At 43.5% G+C, this 25,282-nt stretch overlaps 1 protein-coding gene and 1 pseudogene across 1 annotated transcript; one reads left to right on the top strand and one right to left on the bottom strand.

Moving 5' to 3' along the window:
• Positions 1-541: 541 nt before the first annotated feature.
• On the bottom strand, positions 542-2,571 carry LOC100137981 (zinc finger CCCH domain-containing protein 14-like; annotated as a pseudogene).
• Positions 2,572-6,857: 4,286 nt separating this feature from the next.
• PDCD7 (programmed cell death 7) lies at positions 6,858-18,512 on the top strand. Its single transcript, NM_001205449.1, has 5 exons — positions 6,858-7,755; positions 9,670-9,808; positions 15,094-15,330; positions 15,593-15,680; positions 17,356-18,512. Exons 1-5 carry the CDS (start codon positions 6,880-6,882, stop codon positions 17,477-17,479), a joined length of 1,464 nt encoding a protein of 487 aa, NP_001192378.1. The 5' UTR covers positions 6,858-6,879; the 3' UTR covers positions 17,480-18,512.
• Positions 18,513-25,282: the final 6,770 nt, after the last annotated feature.

The following is a 25,282-nucleotide window of genomic DNA, read 5'->3' as shown; positions in this document are numbered from 1 at the left end:
AGATTAAAAATGTTTTCTTTATTTTTTGTGTTTGTTTTTAATGTATTTGTGTGAAAAGTAACATAAACCTATTCAGTACAGTACTATATAGCTGATTTTGTTAGTTGGGTACTTACACTAGCTTGTTGGACTTATGAATGCATTCTCAGAATGGAACTCGTTCATATGTAGGGGACATACTATACATATATCCACTCTGTTTTAGATCCTTTTCTTATATAGGCTATTATAGCTCATTGAATAGAGTTCCCTGTCCTATGCGGTAGGTTCTTATTATCAATTTTATATACAGTAGGGTATATATGTCAATTGGATCGATTTTTTTTATAAACACGCCTCAAATGTTTTAATAGAATCCAGCTTTTCCTTAAATTGTCTTTCCATAGTCAAAACAACAAAAAAAGACCCAATGTTAAAATCACTTAATAAACTTACAAACTTGAAAAATTAGACACTTCAGATAGGCAATAAACTTCATATTATGAAAGCAATATATTCCAAGTTTCAAAGATTTGACAAATTCTGTACAATGTCTTTCATCAGTAGATGGAAACTTTCAAACTCCACAGTCTTCTGTCAGGTAGGACTGGGTGTCATTCACTGGTCTGAGGTCGAATCCATTTCAAGGCATGTCATGGTGGTACAGTAATGGTCGGATGATAAAACCTACAGTCAGGTCTGGTACACTGAGTGTTCAATCTACAGTGTTTCGGATGATAAAAGGGACATTCCATTTTCTTACAAGCTGGGAAGTAACAGTGGAGCTGACTACTGGAAGGTGGTGCTGGTGTTCTAACTGGTTTTGGAGGCAGTCCTGGGGTTACTTGGCTCATGTGAGTGAAGGGACTGTCTGGTTTAGTACATTTTGTATCATACTTACAATTTGGATGAACAGACACTTCTCAGCAAATTTACAATCAGGAAAGGCTTTGCAAGGTGACCCAGTGATGGTAAGCATGCTCGTCCCCATTTTTGCAGGCAGGCCAGTACTTGCAGTGCTCCAACAGCTTTTCTGGTTTCTCTGCCAGGCTCAGTTCACTCATCTCAACATTTGAAAAGCTACCATCTGGGTCCTCAAGCCTGCTCAGCAAGTATAACTGCTATGGGTGGAGGAGACCTGCGAGTCCCTCATACGAAGCTGCAAGGTGGTGTGTGGGTCTCATTCCTTAAAAGCACATGTCATCCTCTTGATCTGACATGTATCCTGGGGTGGGGGGGTGGGTTAGGGTTAGGGTTGCTGGGAACACCATCCAGTGTCACTATAAACTCGGGACTTGAAGGTTTATCTGGTTGTACAAGATCTCATGTTTGCATAAGGTGTCCATACCCAAAGAGTATCTGCAGTCTTCATCCCCAACTCCTGGTTTGGTGCCAATACTAGTTCCTCAGATAGCTTTGACTTCTTCAGAATAAATGGTCTTGCGTCTGCTTGTACAATGGATTCCATGTCATAGTAATCGACTGATGTGCAGAGTTTCTGCCATCATGGGCTTAATTTGCAATAGGGGTTACAACTGCCTCTGTTGAGTTCCTTGACTTTTGTATATATTATCTCCTTTTGCTTCCTCTTCAATGGGAGAGCTTATTCTGGGGACGCTGCCTTGTCCCTGGACCATTTCTGCTAGCAATTCTTCTTGAGTTCAAGTTCTGGGAGCAACTGAAAGTGTCCGTTTCTGCGAGACTGTAGAATAGTTAGTTGTTTTTGTTACAGATTCTTGAGCTTCGGATAGAGCCTTCAAAATTAGATTCTTGTTAGCTTGTTTAGAAGGTGGAAGTGAGGGTCTCCGTTCAGGTTTTGCTGGCACTAACACACTGCTGGAGATGCTTCCAGTAGGGGACCCACAATCCTCATCTTCCTCCTCCTCTTCTCCATCATGACTGAAATTTTTTACTTTAACAACTGAACTTACCCAGGCAACTTTCTCTTCTGAAAGTTTTCTTCCTCAATACTCATCTTTTCTGAGTTGTTCCTGAGGAAAGGACCATAAGTCTCTTCTAAGCTGTTAAGCACTTCTGGTTCACACAAACGTCCTGTTTCATACACCTGGCTACTCTGAATATCAAGTTGCTTGGCAGCATGAATACTGTTTTTCTGCTGTTGAAATTGCAGCCTGTTTAAATGAGCACCACTGTCTGCTTTCGACTTGCAGGTGGTCGATAAATTTCAATAGAAGGGCAAGAAGAACCATATATAAGTGTCTCTGTAGTTTTTTTCTGAGATAAGGGTTTCTCCTGCACAAAATTGAGGTCTTCATCAATGAGATCATCTGGTTCTGGCTTAATATCAATCACGTCTTCAAAGGGTGCTAGCTCCCTCAAAGGTTTCACTGTTGACATTGGTCAGGTTGCAGCTCCGTTATTATAAATCTGTCCGACATTAGTGGCTTTCTGCTCCTGTGAACTTGTAGAAACTCTAGATTCTCTTTTTTCAGGTCTAGTGCTAGAAACTGCAAGAGGTGGCCCTGCAGCTTCGTGCCTTCTCTAATCTCCTCGACTGAAACTGCTCTTGTTTGAAGGTATGTTACCATCAAAGAGGTTGGTATCAGAAGACTTCAGACTAGAGGGGTCGGTTGTTACAGAACTAAGTTTATATAATACCCCATGAAGCCATACAGTGAGTCAAATTGTGTTGTTCCCTTAAACAGGGACAGGTCCTCTGTCATTTGGTCCTGACTTTTCTTGTTCGTCACTATCACCATAATGTAATCAGGAAGTTCTTCATCTTAAATATTCATAATATTTCTATATAGGCATGAAGTTTCATTTCAGAAGTACTATCAGACATTTGTTTCAAGTATAAAAAAATATTCTCAGTTCAAGAGAAGTACAAATATAAGGGGAAAATCAATCAATGTAAGCTCCTAATTCTTGCCATTTCCCCTTAACGGCACTTGGGATCGTACGGCTGATCTCTGTGCCGATCTCCATGATTCCAGGGAGAGTGGTGGGCACTGCGCGGTGTCCTGCTTACCAGGAGCCAGATGCCAGCTTCCAGCCCACAGCCAGACCACCACCACTGCTCCTGGCCTGGGTCAATTCTTATCAACATATAAAACACAACTCCCTTGAACCCACATCTCCTCCACAGTAAACTACAAGGTGATCCTCCTGTTTCCAGTTCCATTCCAGGTTTTGATTCTGAGTTTTAAAAGACCACTCTGGCTGTGGTATAAGAGACCAGACTGTACAGCAGTGGTCTCCAACCTTTTTTTGCACCAAGGACCAGTTTCCTCAATATTTTCACAGACCAGGGAAAGGGGGATGGTTTGGGGATGATTCAAGTGCATTAAATTTATTATGCCACTGCTGATCTGACAGGAGGCAGCACTCAGGCGGTAATGTGAACAATGGGGAGTGGCTCTAAATGCAGATGAAGCTTTGCTGGCTAGCCTGCCACTCACATGCTGTGTGGCCAGTTCCTAACAGGCCATAGACCAGTACTGGTCCATGGCCCAGGGGTCCCAAACCCTTGATCCCAAAAGGATCAGTGGTTAAATCAGGGTCACTCAGGGCTATTACTAGTTCATGATGGATTGGATTCAGATGATAGCAATGTAAGTGGAAGAGTGGATGGGTAGGTATTTTTGCAAATCTAATGAAAAGCGGAGAAGGAAATGGTAACCCACTCCAGTACTCTTGCCTGGAAAATCCCATGGAGAGGAGCCTGGTGGGCTATAGTCCATGGGGTCACAAGAGTTGGACATGATTTGGTGACTAAACCACCACCAATGAAAAGTGGGATCCCCTGTTCTTCAATGGGAAAACTCAACATGAAAAGGGTGTCTGTCATCCCTATGCTAATTTATAAATTTAATATTCCAATAAAATGCCAATAAAATTTTAAATGCAATTAGGCAAATGGATTCTAAAGTTCATATGGAAAAATAAGCAAGAATGGTAAACAAGTAAAATGATAATGCACATAGTGCTTACTCTGTGTCACTCTGTGCATTTAATGCAACAACCCTGTGAAGTACGACTCTTATCAGCCCTTCTAGATGAAGAAACTTGAGCCCAGAGTAGTTAGATAGCTTTACCAAGGTCACACAACTACTAAGTAACAGCCAGGATTAACCCCAGGCAGACTGATTCTGAAGCCTCTGGACCTAACCAACAAATGAAAGAAGAATGAGGAGGGATTGCACCTTCTATTTTAAAAATACTATAAACCTTTAAATATCTAAGTCTACCAGTGCATGAATGGACAGACCAGTGGAAAAGAAGGTAAAAGTACAGAAATAAGTCCTAAACATATATGGGAATTTAGTGTTGAAAAGGGCTTCCCTTGTAGCTCATTTGGTAAAGAATCTGCCTACAGTACAGGAGACCCGGGTTCAATTCCTAGTTGGGAAGATCCCCTGGAGAAGGAAATGGCAACCCACTCTAGTATCCTTGCCTGGAAAAACTCATGAACAGAGGAGCCTGGTGGGCTGCAGTCCATGGGGTCCCAAAGAGTCGGGCATGACTGAGCGACTAACTCTTACTTACTTAGTGTTGAAAAAGGTGATATTTCAAATTAGAAAAAGAAGATTCAATAAATGGTATTGACAACTGAGTTACCATTGGTGGCGAAGGATGAGTTAGTTAGCATCACAGACTCAAGGGCATGAATTTGAGCAAACTCTGGTAGTGGAGGAAAGAGGAGCCTGGCCTGCTACACTCTGTGGGATTGTACAGTCAGACACGACTTAGCGACTGAACAACATCCATCTAGAAAATATAAAGGTATATCCATACTTTACCTAATAAATTTTAAGATGAAAAGTGAAGACTTCAAATATCATGTACAGTATTACATATTACTGAATACATAAGATACAAGTAAATATGTAGAATGTTACATTACAAAGTTTCTGAGAAATATTAGAGGTCCCTTGGGAAGTGAAGTCAGGTTCACATTGGTTCTTCTCATGGTACAGAGCTGGAGTCTTACCCAAGGGATCATCCATCACTTTACAACTGTGAAGTTCTAATCATGTGACACTGGAGCAATTGGATACCCAAAGGGGTGAGGTGAGGGGCCTCAAACTAAGTTTTGATATCTGACACAAAAATCAACCCCAAATGGATCACAGACTTAAATGTAAACCTAGAGAACTTTCAGAAAAAGCACAAGAGAGAAGATTTCAGGATCTAGGGCTATGAGTTCTTAGACTTGACTCCAAAAGCCTAAGAGGAAAAATGGGTAAGTTGGACTTCATCAAAATTAAGAATGTTTGCTCTGAAAAAACAAAACAAACATGTTAGGATGAAAGGGCAAGCTACAAACTGGGGAAAAAAATATTTGCAAGCCACATATAAAGGAATAGTATCTAGAATATATAAAGAATTCTCAAATTTCACCAGTAAAAAATCCAATTAGGAATTGGGCAAAAGACACGACCAGACATTTCAATGAAGGTATACAGATGGCAAATGAGCATATGAAAAGATACTTGACATAAAGTAGCCATTAAAGGAGTGGAAATTAAAACCACAATGAAATATCTACCTATCAGGTTGTCTAAAATAAAAAAAATAGTAACTACACAAAATGCTGATGAGAGTGCAGAGAAACTGGATGATTCATGTATTGCTAGTGGGAATGTAAAATGGTGCAGCTACTCTGGAAAACAATGTGGCAATTTCTTTAAAAACAAAACATGTAACTGGCTTATGACCCTGCAATTACACTTCTAGACATTTTTTCCAGAGATATGATAGTTTGTGTTCACACAAAAACGTGTATAGATATGTGTATAGTAACTTTATTCATGGTAGTCCCCAAATGGAAACAACTCAAATATCCTTTAGTAGGTAACTGACTACACAAAGTATGGTCTCATTTTATCCACAACTTTTTATTTTGCACAACTTTATTGAAATAAAAAGGAACATGGATACAAGAACTTGGATGTATCTCTAAAGGATTATGCTAAGCGAAAACAGTAAAAAGGTTAGGTACTGTATGATTCCATTTATACAACATTCTCAAAAGGAAAAAAAGTTACAGAAATGGAGGATTAGTAGTTGCCAAGGGAAGTGGGTGTAGCTATAAAAGGGCAAATGAGGGCTCCTGGAAGCATGGAAATGTTCTGTATCTTGACCATCAAGATCAACATTCCGGTTGTGATATTGTAATACAGTTCTACAAGATGTTACCACTGGAAGAAACTGGGTAAAGAGTACATAGGATTTTGCTGTACTATGTATTACAACGTACGAATCTACAGTTCATATGGGCTTCCCTGCCCCTCCTGCTTAACACCCTCCAGTGGTTTTCCACTGTTCTTAAAATATCAGATCCTGGATCCTATGATCTAGTCCGCCTCCCAGGATCACTAGGTTTCCTTCAGGCTTTCTGTGGTCCATCAACACTGGCATTCTTTCAGTTCCCACACCAGACCTACTCCTGTAATCCACTAGAGGGCTTTTGTAAACACTGTTCCCATCCGTACCGGGCGTCCCTCTCATTTTCTCTCCGATTTCCACTATTTAACTCATAATTACCCTTCAGACCTCAGATGAAGTCTCAGATCCTTAGGACGACCTTCCCCAACCTCTTTAAATCAAATTTTCCTGTAAGTTCTTGCCTTCTTTTCCTTCACATCCACGGCCGCACTTTTGCATTTGATTGAATGATTACTTGATTAAATAGTTCCTACAAGGAGAGGAACTGTATCTGTTCTCACTGCAAAGCTGCGAACTCCGCACCTAGAATGCTTAGTAAGGACAGTGGTTTTGAAGGATTGAATGAAAACGCCCAGCCTTGCGCGGAGGTCCCTGGGCCGCAGCGTCACTCTAGTGCCGCGCGTGGTATGCGTCACTTCCTCCCGGAAGACACTTTCTCCGGGAACCACTCAGATTCCTGTCACTTCTCAGAATCCCTCTGTGGTGGCCATGGCTCTGCCACCCTTCTTCACCCCGGGTCGCCCCGGCCCGCCGCCCCCGCAGCCGCCGCCTCCCGCTCCCTTCGGCTGTCCGCCACCGCCACTACCCTCCCCGGCCTTCCCGCCGCCTCTTCCCCAGCGGCCTGGCTCCTTTCCGGGGGCCTCCGCCCCCTTCCTCCAGCCTCCGCTGGCTCTGCAGCCCCGGGCCCCTGGGGAAGTCTCCCGCGGGGGCGGTGGAGGTGGCGGCGGCGGCTCCTTCTACCCGGTGCCGCCACCGCCGCTGCCTCCGCCGCCGCCCCAGTGCCGGCCCTTCCTAGGGAACGACGCCGGTGAGCGCCCGCGGCCGCCGCCTCCAGGCCCGGGGCCGCCCTGGAGCCCGCGCTGGCCTGAGGCACCGCCGCCGTCCGACGCGCTCGGGGACGCGGCCCTGCAGCGCCTGCGCGACCGGCAGTGGCTAGAGGCGGTGTTCGGAACCCCGCGGCGGGCCGGCGGCTCGGTGCCCTCGCGCGCGCCCGCCGGGCCCAGCCTGGGAGAGGTGCGCGCCCGGTTACGGGGGGCACTGCGCCTGTTGCGGCGGCTGCGCGACTTGGGCCAGGCCCTGCGCGAGGCCGAGGCCGACGGCGCGGCCTGGGCGCAGCTGCATGCGCAGGCACAGCCGCTGCGCGCCGAGCTGGCCGAGCGACTAGAGCTGTTGACCCAGGCCGCCTACGTGGGCGAGGCGCGGCGCAGGCTGGAGAGGGTCCGGCGCCGCCGGCTGCGGCTTCGCGAGAGGGTCCGGGAACGCGAGGCCGAGCGGGAGGCGGAGGCCGCGCGGGCAGCAGAGCGCGAGCAGGAGATTGACCGCTGGAGGGTCCAGTGCGTGCAGGAGGTGGAGGAGAAGAAGCGGGTAAGAGCAGCGGACGCTCGCGGGGGCCGGGATAGTGGTGGTTGACACCTGAAGGAGCGTGAGGCTTTGCACTGTCATTTCCCAGCTTTAAGCCTCTTTTTCCTAATCCGTAAAATAAAAAGATAGTTTGCCTTTCCTACCACATATCTCCATTCTGGTTGCGTGTTAATGGTGTATAGTGTACACAGTACAAATGCTTTAGGTGCGCTGCAAAGTCTCATGAATACCAAGTATAGGATTACGCAATGATCGTACGGGGATGACAGATCTGTTTCTTGCTCCATCCTTCTGTCCACTTAGTAACATTCAAGACGAACAAGCGTCTGGGCCTTGCGTCTTGTATTGCTCTAGGTGATTTCAAAAATAACAAAATAAAAAGAACTTTGGGCCGTTTCTCCAGGAACATATATACCCTAATTGGCTGATGGGCCAATAGTGATGATTGCCCCAGATTCCTTTGTTTACAAGTTCAACTGTATTCTCAAGTTCAACAATGGTATTTTTGAGCACTTACTATATACTAGACACTATGCTGCCTACAGTCCTTACTTGCAAATGCCAGATCTTGTAACAACCCTGAGAGGTAGGCAGTATTACCATAATTTTGCAGATTGGGTAATTGAGGCATAGAGAGATTAACTTGCCAGCGATCACACAACTGATTTGGGGGCAGTTTCACTCCAAAGCCTACTGACCTCAAGTTCTTAAGTAGAGGGCAAGGGTGAAACTGGAAATTGGTCAGATATTATAACTAAGGCATCCTCATTACTTTTGAGTCTTCAAGGGACTTCCCCTTTCCCTCCGCTCTCCACAACCAGCTAGTATTTCCTGCCTCCTCCTAGCTGCCACAGCCCTGAGTCTGATCCACCTCCCCTGTGAAGTGTACTGATGGCAAGCTTTGTCTTCACACCTCCAGGAACATATCAGTGCTTTAAAGGAGAGGCAGTGCCTTAATCTAAGGGAATTTGAGCCAGTTCAACAGACATTTAATGAGGACCTACTGGGGCTGCCCCACTACTCGGTACTGGAGATAGAGATGAATAGGACACAGAGCTTATCCTTGAGGGGCTTAGAAGACTATGGGGGATCGTGTCTGTATAGCATGGTGTGTGTTAGGATTTCAGCTGGAGGTTGGGGGAAAGTATCAAGGAAGGCGTCCCAGATGATCCAGTGACATCTCAGCTGAGTCTTGTAGGAAATGTTTAAGCTAAGTCAAAGCAACATGTACAGTTCCAGGAACACAAGAGTGAAACAGCATGGTGTGTCTGTAATGGTGAAATTATAGTGCTCATGTGACAGATGGGAAAGAGAGCGTTAGTCAAAAGGATCCTCCCTACCACCCACTGCAAGGGTACTAGAGAGGGAGTCCTGTGAGTAGTGACTTGAGGAACCAGGGTTATTTAGTCTACATGTGAACCAGTTTAAGAAGAGTAAGAGTGGATTTTCAGATATTGGAAAGGCTGTCCTATCAAAGACTTTAGGGCAGTAGGGCACAGGCTGTGCTTAGATGAGAACACCATGGAGTCTGGGCCTTTCCAACCCCGTTCCTTATCCTCCTGCTAGTCTGAATCTTTGCATCTAGGAGTCTGCATTTTTAACCATCGAGCCTCAGCTTGACAAGGTAAGTTGGATGCACATGTTCCTTGAACCACACTTGAGAAACTCTGAGGAAGAAACAAAGACAAGGGCCCATGTGGACGCTGCGGAGAAGATAATCCCTGGGCAGGAGCAGTGTAGAGGGGAGTTGTGCTCGGCCCAGGAAACTGGGATGTCGATCCAGTGGAGTCTTTCTTAACCCTGGGACCGCCCGATCCTCTGAGATCTCAAGCCCAGGCAGCTTTCCTCTGTTGTAAGGTTGTTCCTCTTTAGGTTCCATACTAGGTCTCATGGCTTCTCTTTTTCTTTCTCCTTCAGGAGCAGGAACTTAAAGCTGCTGCTGATGGTGTCTTATCTGAAGTGAGGAAAAAACAAGCAGACACCAAAAGAATGGTGGATATTCTTCGGGCCTTGGAGAAACTGAGGAAGCTTAGGAAAGAGGCTGCGGCGAGGAAAGGTAAGCATGAAGTTGCATTTCTTCTTTTTCTTTACCTTGGCACCTCCCCCTCCCCAAAGCGTTTGATGGAAAAAAATGCTTGATACTTCATTATTTTCACCCACTAGGCTAACTTAAGCTTATCAACAGTACCTCAGAACTTTTGAAGCAGGAAGCCTCAGATGTTTAGCCCTGCTGCTGCTACTGCTAAGTCACTTCAGTCGTGTCCGACTCCGTGTGACCCCATAGACGGCAGCCCACCAGGCTCCCCTGTCCGTGGGATTCTCCAGGCAAGAACACTGGAGTGGGTTGCCATTTCCTTCTCCAATGCATGAAAGTGAAAAGTGAAAGTGAAGTCGCTCAGTCGTGTCCGACTCTTAGAGACCCCATGGACTGCAGCCCACCAGGCTTCTCCATCCATGGGTTTCTCCAGGCAAGAGCACTGGAGTGGGGTGCCAGTGCCTGGGTATCCAAAATTGAAAAGGATGTGGAAACCCACTGCCGTATGTTCCTCTTGACTCATCATTCCCAGCCCAGGCATTCCTGGCCACACTTTTCTGACTGAGGTTGTCATGGCTGGTCAACTTTGCCCATATACCAAGGCGAAAGCTACTCTGTCTTTACTTGGTGTTTCAGAAGGTGTCAGAACTTATCATGCTCCTTCAAATACATTTCAAACCTGAAACATTGCTGTTTGAAAACATATGAATGGTTAGACGGGGCAGGGAGTGCATTGCAGATTGCATGGGTGTCCCTGACTCACCTGCAAGCCACTTTTGGACTTAGAAAACCTTAGTAGTCTCCTCTGGACTCTAGAGGGAGCATTGGTTTTCTAGAAGTTCTCCAGTTTGTTTTCCGTTTGCTTGCCTATATCTTTGCTCTTGCCAGTCTGCTTGTCTGGAGGGCCCTCAATTCCATCTTTCCCATTTAAGCTCTCACTGTCCTTCAGAAGTAAATACAGATGCAGCATCATCCATCCTTCCCTGATCTTTGCTGAGGCGATCTGCTGCTCCTTTTCATTTGCACCTGGCTGGGACAACACACTGCCTTATTTAGTAGGCCATTGTCATTCACCAGGGATATTTGCACAAATTAGCAAGTACCACAGTAGCAAAAGATTTGTCCTGTGTGGTTTAAAAATATGATTGAAAACTACAACTCAGACCCTTAATAAAATTTCTCCGGGACATGTGCATTCTGCCCACACATTCATTAGTTAAGTGATAAGCTTCTGCATGCTGGCCTCCAGACTGGCTGATTCAGATTCAGGTCTCAGAATCAGATGACCCCATTCAAGAGTCAGAGTGGAGTTTGCATCTTCTGTGTCTTCCTCTTTCTTTTCCTGACAAAAATGTCTTCCATGAGGTATGTTCAGTAAACTTTGATCAAGTGAATTCACCAGCATAATTTCTCACTGTTAGCCTTCCTCACTTTCCAAAAGAAGAGAGAAATTTTAGGAGAAATTATGATCTAAAATAAGCAGACTCTTTGGAATTAATTGCCTTGAGTATACGGAGAAGGCAATGGCACCCCACTCCAGTTACTTTTGCCTGGAAAATCCCATGGACCGAGGGAGCCTGGTAGGCTACAGTCCATGAGGTCGATAGCAGTCGGACACGACTGAGCGACTTCACTTTCACTTTTCACTTTCATGCATTGGAGAAGGAAATGGCAACCCACTCCAGTGTTCTTGCCTGGAGGATCCCAGGGACGGGGGAGCCTGGTGGGCTGCCATCTATAGGGTCGCACAGAGTCTGACACGACTGAAGCGACTTAGCAGCAGCAGCAGCCTTGAGTATAAAACAAGTTCAGTTCAGTTCAGTCGCTCAGTCGTGTCTGACTCTGCGACCCCGTGAATTGCAGCACGCCAGGCCTGCCATAAAACAAGTTAGTGTCTAGTAACTGGTTTTGTTGGATACTTTGAAAGAAGAAGTGCAACTTTCTAACTCCTCTCTTTAAGGCATGTGCTTCTCCAATTATGTACTGAGAAAACAAAGCTGGTTATGTAAGCAGGGGCAAGTTGTAAAGAGTCTTATGGACTAGGACTAGATATCGCACCTATGCTTAAAACTGAGTGGAACCACTGAAAGACTTTTACTAGAGAGTGAAATGATGACAAAGATTAGTGCTGGCAAAGTAGAGGGAGGTTTGGGGCTTCTAGGAGGGAGGAGAAAAGAGAGACTGATAGGCTACTGTTGTCTGGGCATGGATAATATGGGAGTGTGAAATAAGGGTCAGATGGTGAGTTGGAGAAAAATATATGGATTTAAGCGATGTGAGTAGTGTGCGTGAAGTACGTATATACACGTAAGTAAATAACTTGAGGAGCTCATGTGGGAGCTGAAGGAAAAAATGACTTTCAGGTTCTAGCTTGATCTCTTAAATGAATGATGGTACCATTCTAAATGACCAGGAAAATAGGAGCAGGAACAGGCTCAGGGCTGATGAGTTTGGTTTAAGACCTGTTGAGTTTGAGGTGCCCTTGGGGCATTCTGGATAAGAGTTTATCAGCATGTAGCCATAAATTGGAATGACCTTAAGCAGATTGTGTGGTATGAGATGAGAGACAAACACAAAATCCTAGGAAATGTCAAAATCAAGCTGGGTAAGGAGGAGACTACAAGAGAGATCAAGAGAGATAGGAGGAAAGTGTAGACCTCCTGGGGCTTCCCAGGTGGTACTAGTGGTAAAGAATCTGCCTGCCAAGGCAGGAGATGTAAGAGACACAGGTTCGATCCCTGGGTCAGGAAGACTCTCTGGAGGAGGGCATTCACTCCAGTATCCTTGCCTGGAGAATCCCTTGGACAGAGGAGCCTGGCTACAGTCCATAGGGTCGCAAAGAGTCAGACACAACTGAAGCGACTTGGCATGCGCCCATGTAGACTCCCTACTTTCTTCTGAAAAGCTGCAAATGCTGAAAGAGATTGTGTGATAATGGGTAGGTTACTTGAAATTCTCTGTGCCTTGATTTTTCCTCACCTGTACCAAGGAAATAGTGATAGTACCTATCCTTGGAGTGTTGCAATGATTAAATTAGTAAACATGCATAAAGTGTTTAAAACCATCCTGGCAAATGTTTAAGTGTTTCTTCCTATTGTTATTACCATCACCATCAAGTAATATGAAGATTAAGGACCATCCCTAACAGATCATTAGTGACCTGTGTGCGGTGCATTTCAGTGGGGTGGTATGAGTAGAAGACAGACTAGCCAAGATCAGAGAGGAAATAGGAAATCAAAAAAGCAAACAGTGACTCCAGCTCACTAAAAGTTTGCCTGTGAAGGGAAGCAGGAGGGATAGTTGATGGCTTGAGGTCCTATAGGAAGTAGGGAGATTCAGATCCCGGATGGAGGCATTCACATCAGTGGAGAAGGAGCCATTTTCCACTGGAATGAAAATGAAGAGGGCAAGGATGAGTAGTAAGGCAAATGAGCAAAGTCAGGGGAAAAAATGTTAAGGAATTTCCTTCCTGATGGCCTCTTTTTCTCTAGGGAAAAGGCTAGATGGGTTGCTTAGAGTAGAGAAGGAAGGCTTTAGGAAAGCAGTTGCAGGTTTGAAATACTTGCTATGAGGAACGAATGGGAGCCAACCAGAGATGCATGGGAATCTGGCTGCAGAGAGGTGCTGTTGTGGGCAGAGCTGACGAGCATGCACACTGGCACCAGGTCACACAGTCATGGGAGTGCATTTGGCAGGTGAGCACAGAGCACAGGGCTGTTGGCGCTTTGCTTTGTGGGTGACCACACATTTTGGAGAAATCTGATAGACTGGAGGGGTGTTTTTGTTTGTTTGGGTTTTGTTTTGTCTGTTTTTAATTTTTTTTGGCTGCACTGCATGGCATGCAGGATCTTAGTTCCCCAACCAGGGATTAAACCCATGTCCCCTGCAGTGGAAATGGAGAGTCTTAACCACTGGACCACCAAGGAATTCCCAGATCGGAGGTTTTAGTGAAACTGATGGAGTCTCAGGTAAAAAGCCAGAGAAGAGAATAATTGGATTTAAGACTTCAGGGGTGGAATCTTTTTTCTAATTATGCCAAGGTCCAAAAAGAGTGAGTGAGGCCCTGAGGCATGGGTGGCCTCAAGGGAAATAAAGGGGAATAAAGGAGAAGGCATTGGTATCTGGGAGCTGCCCGAACTAGAGAAGTAATGGTAGACAGTGGAAGGATCTCATCTAACCCAGATCATGTCAGTGCAGGGGGTCTGGAAGAGGGTTGGTGGGGAGTGCCGTTTCAGAGGGAACGTGTCTGGGTAGTGAGAAGTGATCCATGAAAGGCTGAGGAATGTGAGTGTGGGTGGTGTGGCCCAGCAAACTGAGATGGGAGCAGGCCACACCTTCTCATGGGTCTGGAGGCACTTTGGGGCTGATGGATTAGCTGTATATTTTTGCTGTACTGGCAGATTTTAGTTTTTGTAGCAGAGATTGTATGATCCACAAGCCTAAAATATTCAGTGTCTGGCCCTTTATAGAAAAAGTTTGTCAATCCTTGGTCTAGGTAAAGAAATGAGACAAAACCATAAACTCATTACAGAGCAACAAAATGACAGTTTAAATTTCTCAGTACATAAGAATTTTATGTGTATTTGGAAAATAATTATCAACTTAGTAGAAGATGGATTTGAGTTGTAGAGTTTCCGTAGGTGGGAGTGAGTGGATGAAAACTTGCTCAAGCAAAGAAATCCTAACAAAATGATCCGTTAGCCTTGGAGATGAAGATAGGAGAGCAAATTCCACAGCCATTTAGTTGCAGTAGTTGAGGGAGAAAAGAATCAGACCTCCAAATCAGGGTGACCAGCCATCCCCAGGACACTGGGTTTCCAGTGCTAAAACTGGGCAAATGGAATAGTTGGTCATGCTGCTCTCATTAACAACTTGTGAGGTTATTGCAGTTGGTTAAGTGTATTTCTTTCTCACTGCTCAAGTGTGTACTCTCAGAAGTTCAGACTCAATCAGAGGGAGAATTATTTATTAATTGGGTCTAGGTGTCTGTGCTGTTTTTACTGTGAAGAAATAAAAGTTCCTCCCTTTAGTAAAGGAACTGTCCAGCTGAAGGGTCAAAAATGTTATAAATAAACAAAATCAAAGGTTAAGTGGTGTGATACAGAAAGAGGAGTTAGTGAAACTCAGGGTAGGCTCAAATTAATTGAAGACTCAGAAAGGTCAAATTGAGCCTCGAAGATTGGTTGGATTTTGTAAACTCTAACCAAACTCATACTGGAAGTAGGACTTTGAGTCTGCTCCTTAGAACATGGATTTGGGGATAAGAAGAGGTTGTATCTAAACACCATTTGGATCTCGTTGCCCAGGGGTCTGTCCTCCAGCCTCAGCAGATGAGACTTTTGAGCATCACCTTCAGCGACTGAGAAAACTCATTAAAAAGCGCTCTGAACTCTATGAAGCTGAAGAGAGAGCCCTCCAAGTTATGTTAGAAGGAGAACAAGAGGAAGAGAGAAAAAGAGAATTAGAAAAGAAACAAAGGAAAGAAAAAGAGAAGTTTTTACTTCAGAAGCATGAAATCGAGTCCAAGTTATTTGGGGATCCAGGTAAGTTCCTCTGTAGCCAGTAGAGAAAAGACAAATACTAGATTGACAGCTCTTTTGCTCATGGATGATCTCCACCTAAGCTAAGAGGTGTCGAAGACAAGTGACACCTTTAGGATTTGAATTCTAAACTATATCCTGGAAATCAGGGCTGAAGAGGAGACACACTTGATCACATTGTATAATCATAGACTAAGTCGGTTTGCCTTGGGAAATACGCTCTGCACAGTAAGCATGACGTGGCATGGTGCCTTTTCTTTTTCAGACGAGTTCCCGCTGGCCCATCTCTTGCAGCCTTTCCGGCAGTATTACCTCCAAGCTGAGCACTCCCTGCCAGCACTCATCCAGATAAGGTCAGAGGGGCATTGTCCACGTCTTCTTTCCCTTAGGTAGCAACAGGCAGTGCTTATGTTGTTGGGGTCTATTACTATGTCTTTTTTTTTTTTTTAGTTCTTATGAATTTATGTAATGTTTCCAAGTTTGAAGGATGCCCCTTACATCTTGTTTAGTCCTCATCAACTCTTGAGAAGTACATGTCCCTATTTGAACAGGTGAAGACACTGAAACTCAGGTTGTGACTTGCCCTCTGTGTTATCCCATGCTATAGCTGTTATGTTGATTTAAAACATTGACTTCCTTTTCCTAATTCTCTTCTGCGGCTACATAGGCCAAGGAAAAGAAACCCTCCCTGTGTACTTACTTACCTGTGGAGACTGTTTAAGACCCAGACTGACTTGTGAGTTCAAAGCCAAGAGAGCTAGGAACAAGGAGTCTCACCTTAATCTGCAGTTACTAATGAGCTGGGTAAAGTTTTAGCTCTGAGCCTCACTTTCGTTACCTGCCAGATGCAAATGGAGGCTTAGACTGTGGCCTTCAAATGTGAACAGCAGTACCCTCCCAGATGCAGTCTTTTGAGAACTCAGTTTGTATAACAGAATGAATGGATGGATGGGTTCCACAGGCAGCTTAAATCTGTTAGTGACTAGAAGCGCCTCGTTCTTTCTAGACTCCTCAAAGCATCTCCTTGGATCTAAGGGTCTTCAAAGCCCACTTTGAAAAACTGCCGAATCAAGTGATCTTTGAGGATCCTTCCAAAGATCCAACAGTGCTGTTCAGCAGTGTGCTGGGAAAAGTGTATTTCTGGCTAATATACAAGTTTTAGCCTTTACATATATTACAGTTGATTCTCATTATTCATAGGAGCTGTATTCTATAAAGCTGCAAATGCAGAGTTAGAGAATGTTGAACTCCTGCTCCTAAAGGAAAAATAGAATTAGATTCCTGTGAGCCTCTGGCCATAACATTTCATCAACCAATCATTATATAAATTTTTTCTTTTTTAAAAGACACCTTATTTAATATACATTTTTGATCCATTAACACTGAACTCATTAACATATAACTCATGCCTGAAGGTAGCTTATCTAACATACATATATTCTCCATAAGGCATATCGCGGCCTTCTCATGCTAGCTTTAGCACTCCAGCACTATACTTGGGAGTGATTTTAAACAACAAAATGCCAATAAAAGGCACAAAAATGTGAAGAATGTTGCACTAAATAGACTACAAAAAGGACACTTGTTTACGGCAGGGGAGCTGAAAACAAGAAGGCAAAGTGTCACCGTGTCCCACTGCAGTTGGGAACATGCCCTTTGGTGACTCAGGCTTTTCACTGCTCTGTGCGTGTCAGCAGGTAACCATGGAAGCACCACAAGTAATGATTTGGGAGGTTACACATAAATTTTAGCAAGTAGGCAAATTTGGAAATACAGAATCTGTTAATAGTGAGGATCGACGCTATATTCACTATTTGGTTATCCATAAAATACAAGTTCTTTGGAGTTTTTTTCCCCTATTTGTATGTACATTAAGAAGTAGTCTTTTGCGTAATTTCTATAAATGAAGTTCTTTAGTAGATTCATCAGTCATTTGAGAGCAGAGTCCTGAAATAGAATACTTAGTTGCTAGCATCTTGCTTGGAATAAAACAGAAATAAACAGTTGTTCTACAATGTTCTTATTAAGGCATGATTGGGATCAGTACCTGGTGCCATCTGATCATCCCAAAGGCAGCTCCATTCCTCAAGGATGGGTCCTTCCCCCGCTCCCCAGCAACGACATCTGGGCAACCGCTGTTAAGCTGCATTAGTAAAAGACGTTGCAGGAGTGTCATCCAGCCAAGGCTCCTTCCAGCTCTGAGTATCAGCGATGCTGCCGTCTTGTACAGTAGACCAAACTCTGTGTGGCATTGCCCTGCCCAGAGGGTACACTTTCCTTCCGTCCTCTGTCTCAGCCAGAGGTGCCTCTTAAATCGGGAGATGAATACGATTCTTCAAGAAAAGACCCAGGTGGACTGAGGTTATCATGACAGGCACTGGCCTTGGTTCACCGAATTTGCCTCTGTGTTGAGGGGCTTCGTCCAGAGTGACTCGCAAGTTTACTCGTACCTTTCTTGCGTGCTAATGGGTAAGTACACTATACACGCATATCCTCGACACAGGTGTCTCTGGGTAGGTTAGCAGTCCTTCCCCCAGTACTGCTTGGTAAGGCAAGCCTGATGCAAAATCTCCTTACCTTTCTTACCCAAAGACCCCCCTAACTTCCAGGAAGAAAAGTCAGCAAGGCTTTATCTTCAGTTTTGTGAATTCTACTTTTGGTGCAGCTGGAGAGGCTAGGCTGCCAGAAAAGCTGGTGGCCTCACTGCTAGTCATGTAGAGAACTTGGAAAGCCTGCAGAGTACTTGTATCCAAACTGGACTGTGTTTTAATGGAAGCTGGCTGCATGTCCCCCGTGTTAGAAGGATCCTAATGAAAGCACCTGCTTTTTAAGTTCCTAAAGGTCTGGTTGTTCAGAATCCCCAACAATAAAAATTAATTTCCTTATGGGATTGGGACCCTGATCAACTTCACTCAGTCACCCACCCTGTGGGAACCAGGATAGTGGAAATTGTGGAATTTTCTTAGGAACTTAAGCTTCCAAAAATATACATGTAGTTGAAGTGGGGGGCAGGGGGGAAGTGTATTGAAATAATAAAATTTATTTTTTATATTCATTAATAAATGCTGTTGTGCCTGGAGATGATCAATCATATAACATTGTCCGGTTTTTTTCTTTGGTTTGGTTTTCCTTTTTTGTCATTGTGTTATTTCCAAAAAGCTAAATAAATAATATTTTTATTTTTTAGTTTGAGCCTTTGCCCTCAATTTGTTGCCTCCCAAATCACTGCACACTCTTTCTCACGGCTGTAACACACACACAGTATAAAGTTCACATTTAGTAACTAGGCATTTGCTCCAGGAAGGCAGACCTCAAGCACTAGACTTTGTATGTGGAATCCAGCCCTGGATAAGCAGGAAAGGACACCTCAGCTTTGGAAGTGATTTCATGTAATTGGAAGCACTTGGGTACAAGATACTAACTAACATATTGGTCCCTTTTTTGTTTCATTCGCACTGTTGAGTTTCTATATTATGCATTACAGAGTTAACAGATAGGGTGTGAGTGCCACCACTCCTCCAAAGTGTGTCTAAGCTCATAAGCCTCAGAATCTGACATGGTCAGGCTCACATAACCCCACAGGTCTGTGTGCCCTTTTCTTATAAATCTCCACCATTTTCTGGTGAGCTGCAGGACAAGTAGAAATAAAAGATGAATTGTACAATATATATTTGGTTCCAGAGAGCCTTGCTTTGAAGATACCTGCATTGATGGGCTTAGGGAGTGTGGAGCAGGGACTCAGGAAAACTCAGGCAGTGGAACCCAGGGAAAAGAAGACAGAGTCTCAGGTGGAAAAAACAATTCCCTCTTTCCTCTCATTCGGCTTCTGCGAAGTTTTAATAAAGTGAGCATTATTTTTGTTATTTGCTTGGTTTTTTGTTTTGTTAAGTTTTTCCTAGTTTATTGCCCTGTGTCGTGGTGGTGGCAGCAGCCACTGGTACGTCATGAGTTCAGAAGGAAGACTTACAGTAGTGTCTTTCACAAACTGTACTTCGGACAATATGGACAGTATCTCTGTAATCTTATCCCAGGTCTTCTTTTCTTTCTTTTTTTTTTCAATTGTGGAAAATTTAAAACATTGAAAGGTAGAATGGTATAATTTTTTTCATCATCTGGCTTCAAAAAATGGTCAACTCCTGGCCAATCTTGTTTTATCTGTACCCCTACCAATCACACTGGATTATTTTGAAGCAAATCTCAGGTGCCATATTACTTCATAAGTGTTTCAGTATATAGCTCTAAGACATTAACCATAGTGCTATTATTGCACCTAAAGAAATAAATAACTCCTTAGTATCATCAAATATCCAGTCAGTGTTCAAATGATCTCAGAAATGTGTGTTTTACATTTTGTTCCAAATCAAGATCTGCATGCAATCTATGCATCAGTGTTAGCTGATGTGTCTCTTAAGTTTCTCACACCCTGTAGGTCTTCTTCCTATGTACTGTTACACTTTCACTCTTTCGCTCCCTTGCAACTTATTACTTGAGGGAAATCAGATCATCTTTTTTTCTAAAGAGTTCCCAGTCTGGATTTAGCTAACTGCATCATTGTGATTACATATTCCTCTGTTCCTGTATTTCTTATAATTTAATGATTAGACAGAACTGTACCATAGCCATCTATGGCTGTTGGGCACTTGAAATTGAGTTTGAACTGAAACTGAGTTTGACTTGAGATGTACAATTACACATGTGGCTCATAAAGTTCTGTTGGACCACGCTAGAGGTTTGATCACAGTAAGATCAGGATTTTCTGGCGCAAGTATGTCGTAGACCTGGTACTAAATACAGGAGGACTAATCGGTTGTCTCCTTTTGTGATTTTAGCAGCCATTGTTATTCAAGACTCACTTATTTGGATTTGCAAAAGACTTGACAGTTTAATTGTGCCCTTCTTTACTTCAGCTGGGATATTAAAAGGAGAAGCATCACCTCATCAACTATTTGATTACACAGGACCAGGATTTGTATAGGAAAGGCAAAAAATAAACACATGATTTTATTTACTAGTATTCAAAATAATGAGTTGCATCCTCTAAAAGTTACTAGTAAATTTTGTTTTTAAGTGTCATTATGAATTCAGATCTAAATGGGTTTTTCTTTCAACCCATTGTTACTATTTTTTATTGATCGCTTCTTGTTTGGCCAGTGGGAGCCTCTTTAACTCCGATCCTGAGTTCCCACTCTATCCCAGTATCCTGTTCCAAGTTTACCTCATAGGTGTAGCCTATACTGGGCTTCCCAGGTGGTGATAGTGGTGAAGAAGCTGCCTGCCAATGAAAGAGACATAAGAGATGTGGGTTTGATCCCTTGATTGGGAAGATCTGGAGGAGGAGTGGCAGCCCACTCCAGTATTCTTGCCTGGAGAATCCCATGGACAGAGGAGCCTGGTGGGCTACAGTCCAGTCCATAGTGTTGCAGAGAGCCGGACACGACAAGCAACTTGCCACACAGCGCAATTTAGCATGCAGCATATAGCCTATATTCTCTATGTATTGAACATATATAAATGAAAATAGAGAATTAAAATCCTTCAAAGACTAACCAGAAATGTGTTAATTCATCATGTCCTATATACAAGAAATTTATCTCGACAAATTAACAGGAGACACTAGATTTGTGAGAAACTCTTAATAAGAGCATTTAAGAAATTAGATAAGTACAGGGAAGATTGGGAAATAAAAGAGATTAGTTGTATGTTAAATACTAAGAGTGTTCAGTGGGAGTGTCTGAGTTTATGACGTCAAAGAATTTGCTATAGCCAACCAATTTAATCACTCTAAAGCCATTCATGCTCCTATGTCCACGTGATTTTTGTGCAAGGATTATTGAGAAGCTTAGCTGGGATTATACCATCTGTTGTAGCAATTTACTTCCATAAATTTTGTCCTCAGAGACGCTATCTTGGGAATTACAAGGTAAGTGCAAAGTATGTCTTATTCCATTCAAATAAGAATAATATATAGAAAGAGTGTGAATGCTGTGAAGTATTAGCTGTGACATAATTTTGGGAGTAGAGATTACATGAAGCATTTCCAACTAAATTTTTTTTTAAAAATTACTTATAACCAGCTATTCCCACATAATTAACTGTTTACTTTTGGGTGTACCCATTAGTAGTTTCTGATTTGCCACACCTGACTGTCCATGAAGAATTTGTTTCCAATGAAGGTTCCATTTTCCTTTTGGAATAAGCTGGGTTTTTCTTAGTCTCTGAAGCAAAGATTGAAGTCTTGGAGGCAACTGGACTTAGAATGGATAACTATGAAGAGCAGCAGACACTTTTCAACTTCATTAACTTATTCTTTTCAGAAGCTGGTTACCAGGATTTGAATGGTGTTCTTGGGGAATTATTATTTACCATTTTCCAGGTACAGTGTTAAATGCTGGAGACATAAAAAGGGGGCAAACAGATAGGATTCCTGCCTTCCTGCAGTTAGTCTAGAGTAGTCAGTTTTAATTGTGATATGCACTACAAAGACACAGTATTAAGTCACAAATTTATATTTTTCATTGTTCAAATTTTTTTAAGTGCCTGTTGAGGCTCAGATAATTTGCTAAGTACAGGGGCTATAATGGTGAGCAAAATACCAAATACTCCCGAACGGGTACAGGCTTTAAAGGAGATAGATAATCATCCAACAATCAAAAAGTGGGCCGAGTGCTGTGAAGGAGAGCTATGGTTTCCCCCTCTTTCCACCCCCCCCCCCCCACCAAACTGAGTGTTCTGTATTGCTTTTAGGTGAAATAAGTCAAAATATCTATGCGTCACATAGTAAGTGTAAGAATTATCATTCAGTTTATATATGTATTTACCAGGTTACAAAGTCAAATGTATTTCATTCCATGGGTCACAGTAGGTAAAAAACCTGGAAAGCCACTGTACTAGTGGGACCAATTCAAGTTTGGGGGTTAGGGAAAGCTTTTTGGGGACATGATGTTCCAGTAGAGCTCTGAAGAATTAACTGGTGGGAAGAGACAAAGAGGAACACTGCAGGTATCTGGAATAGTGTATGTAAAGACCCTTTGTGGGGCTGAGAGGGCAATGCAGACGGCAAGTGAGGGAGTAGGGGCCAGACACCTGAAAAGGAATTCCTTGTCAGGAGTCTGATTTTATTCTGAGAGTAGGGGGGAACTATTGGAGGCTTTTAAACATCAGAATGGCTTGAAATGATCAATTTCATCCCAGTTGTATGTAACAGAATGATAAGGCATGAGAAGATACATGGACACCAGTTGTCCAAGTGAGAGACGAAGGGGGCTCGGATTCCAATGGCAGCAGTGGAGGTAGCATGAAATGGCTAGATTCCAGAGATTTAGGAGAGAAAATCTGGTGGGAATTTGAGATGGGTGGCAGTGAAGGGGAAGAAAGTGTTGGGGATGAGTCCCAAGCTTTTGTGTGTATCTTAGACATTCCTTGAGATAAGGAATCCTGGAGGAAGAGGAGCAGTTTGGGGGAGGGGAACGTCAGAGTTTACCTTGGTTATGTTGAGTTTGAGGCACCCTTGAGACATTATGGAGGAGAGGCCTTGTAGGCAGTTGCATTTATAAGTTTGATCTTGCTGCTGCTGCTGCTAAGTCGATTCAGTCGTGTCCAACTCTGTGTGACCCCATAGACGGCAGCCCACCAGGCCCCGCTGTCCCTGGGATTCTCCAGGCAAGAACACTGGAGTGGGGTGCCATTTCCTCCTCCAATGCATGAAAGTGAAAAGTGAAAGTGAAGTCGCTCAGTCATGTCCGACTCTTAGCGACTCCATGGACTGCAGCCTACCAGGCTCCTCCGTCCATGGGATTTTCCAGGCAAGAGTACTGGAGTGGGGTGCCATTGCCTTTTCCAAAGTTTGATCTTAGAAGGGCCTAATTGGAGAATTTCATGTGTGAGTACTGGCACATAGATTATTGAAGCTGTGTGCAAGGGTGAAGTCATTTTGAGAGTATAGTGGAGACCTATACTACTAATATCATTGCTGGGGCTCCATGTAGATCAATTATTACAATCCCTATCACCCAGCCCCTAGCCCCAGGCTCAGAAACAGCCACGTGGGCACAGACCCATGAACTGATGTTAGAAAGGTCCTGGGTTATGCAGTTTGTCAGAGCATGCATAGATTGGCTTTCCTATTATCCCCCTTTCCCCACCCTCACTCCACCTCTTCAGATCTCTTCAGGGCTTTCTCCACTGCTTACTGAATGGTGTTAGTACTCAGTTCAAGTTCAGCACCCTCCCCATCTCCACCTCAGTGCACCCCTTCAGTCTTACTGCAGACTGCTTCTCAACACAAACCATATACTTGACTCAAGCAGCTTGTCTCACTCTGCCCTGCCTCTGTTCCCTGGCTTAAGCTATTTACTCCCTGGAGTTATGTTCTCTCTCTACCTCACCTTCTCCCTGCTCCACAGGCTTTTCTCCCACCCTCCAGGGTCCAGATCAAGTCCTATCTTCCTGAAGTTTCCCCAATCCCCATAAGGACTGGAATACTCCCCTTCCTCTGAAGAATGTCATCACTTAATGATCTGTGCCTCTTATTTTGTATTTAGCAGAGTGACTGTCATTTTAGAATATGGTCTAACTAGATCATGTCTTACACTATAGTCCTGGCTGCTCTTAAAATGTGCTTCCAGAATCCTCAAACTCTTAAAGAACTTCAGAAGCAGGTATAATGCTGAGAATATCATTACTATACAGATGTTGGAGTGGAGGGAAGGAAGCAGGAGGGGGGCTCTATATTTGCTCATTGGGTGCGCAGTTCACACTTCTGTCTCAACGAACTGTGGCCCTTCCCCATAGCTAAAAATTCTAATGATGGCCAAAAATGTAAACAACAAACCTGAGACTGCCAAAGCTTCCTCACTTTCATGTGTTCCCTACAACTCCTTATATCTCAAAGGTCCCCTGTAGGAAGGGTTGATGGGGTAGATTACTTAGTGATCACACTGGAAGCTGTCTGATCCTATAGTATGAAGACTCACTCCCAATATGCTGGGAGACTGTTTCCCAACATGGGCTGGAGAAGCCTTTGAGCCTTCTGTACAGTAAGACAATGACAAGAGAGGGCAGACAGCAGAAACGAGGGAATTAAAGGATTTGCCCATCTGGCCTCCTTTGACCTCTATGCCCTCAGATTATCCACTCTTCCTCTTCACAGGATGTTCTCCTATGTGTGTGGGGGTGACCCCAGTGACCCGGAACAGCAGGACTTCGAAACCATCCTGATAGGGATGATGTATTGAGCCAGAGGTACTCCCTGGTAAACCCTGATTGTAAAATTCCTGTGGTCAGGAGTCTAGATTTAAGTGTATATTATAGGCAGTCATGAAATTGAATTCTGTATGAATGAATTTTGCTTTTTTTTTAATGCAACTGCATTTAATGTGGTCCATAATATGTAAAAAAGCAAGTCCCTGTCTGTTGTATTAGTAAACTGATACTGCACTTGATCTTAACCAAATGGCTCAGTGGCTATGTGTGAATTTTTAATTTTTAGATTTCAGCTTAGCAGATATTGTTGACTAATATTAATTGACTTTCTCATCAACAGTGCCTGAGAGTTCCAGATGTACCACAACATCATCAACACTTGATATTGTTAGGCTTTTTAAAATTTTAGCTCTTCCTCTGTGTGTGTGTGTAGTGATATCTCATTGTTTCATTTTGGAGTTCCCTGAGGGCTAATGAGGTTAAACAACATCATGTTTATTGGCTATTTTGATGTCCTCTTTTGTGATGTACCTGTTAAAAATCTTGCCCACTTTGGGATCTTTTTCTTATTGATTTGTAGAAACTTTTTGCATATTTTGGATATGAGTCCTTTGTCAGATATGTGTACTACAAATATCTTCTTCCTCTATGTGATTTGCTTTTTCACTCTCTTAACAGAATGCTGTGATGAGTGGAAGTTCTTAACTTTAATGTAACCCAATTTATCAGTATTTCCTTTGTGGTTAGTCTTTTT

This window comes from Bos taurus, chromosome 10 (genome assembly GCF_002263795.3).
Source record: "Bos taurus isolate L1 Dominette 01449 registration number 42190680 breed Hereford chromosome 10, ARS-UCD2.0, whole genome shotgun sequence".
NCBI lineage: Eukaryota > Metazoa > Chordata > Mammalia > Artiodactyla > Bovidae > Bos > Bos taurus.
This window is presented reverse-complemented; position numbering and strand designations above follow the sequence as displayed.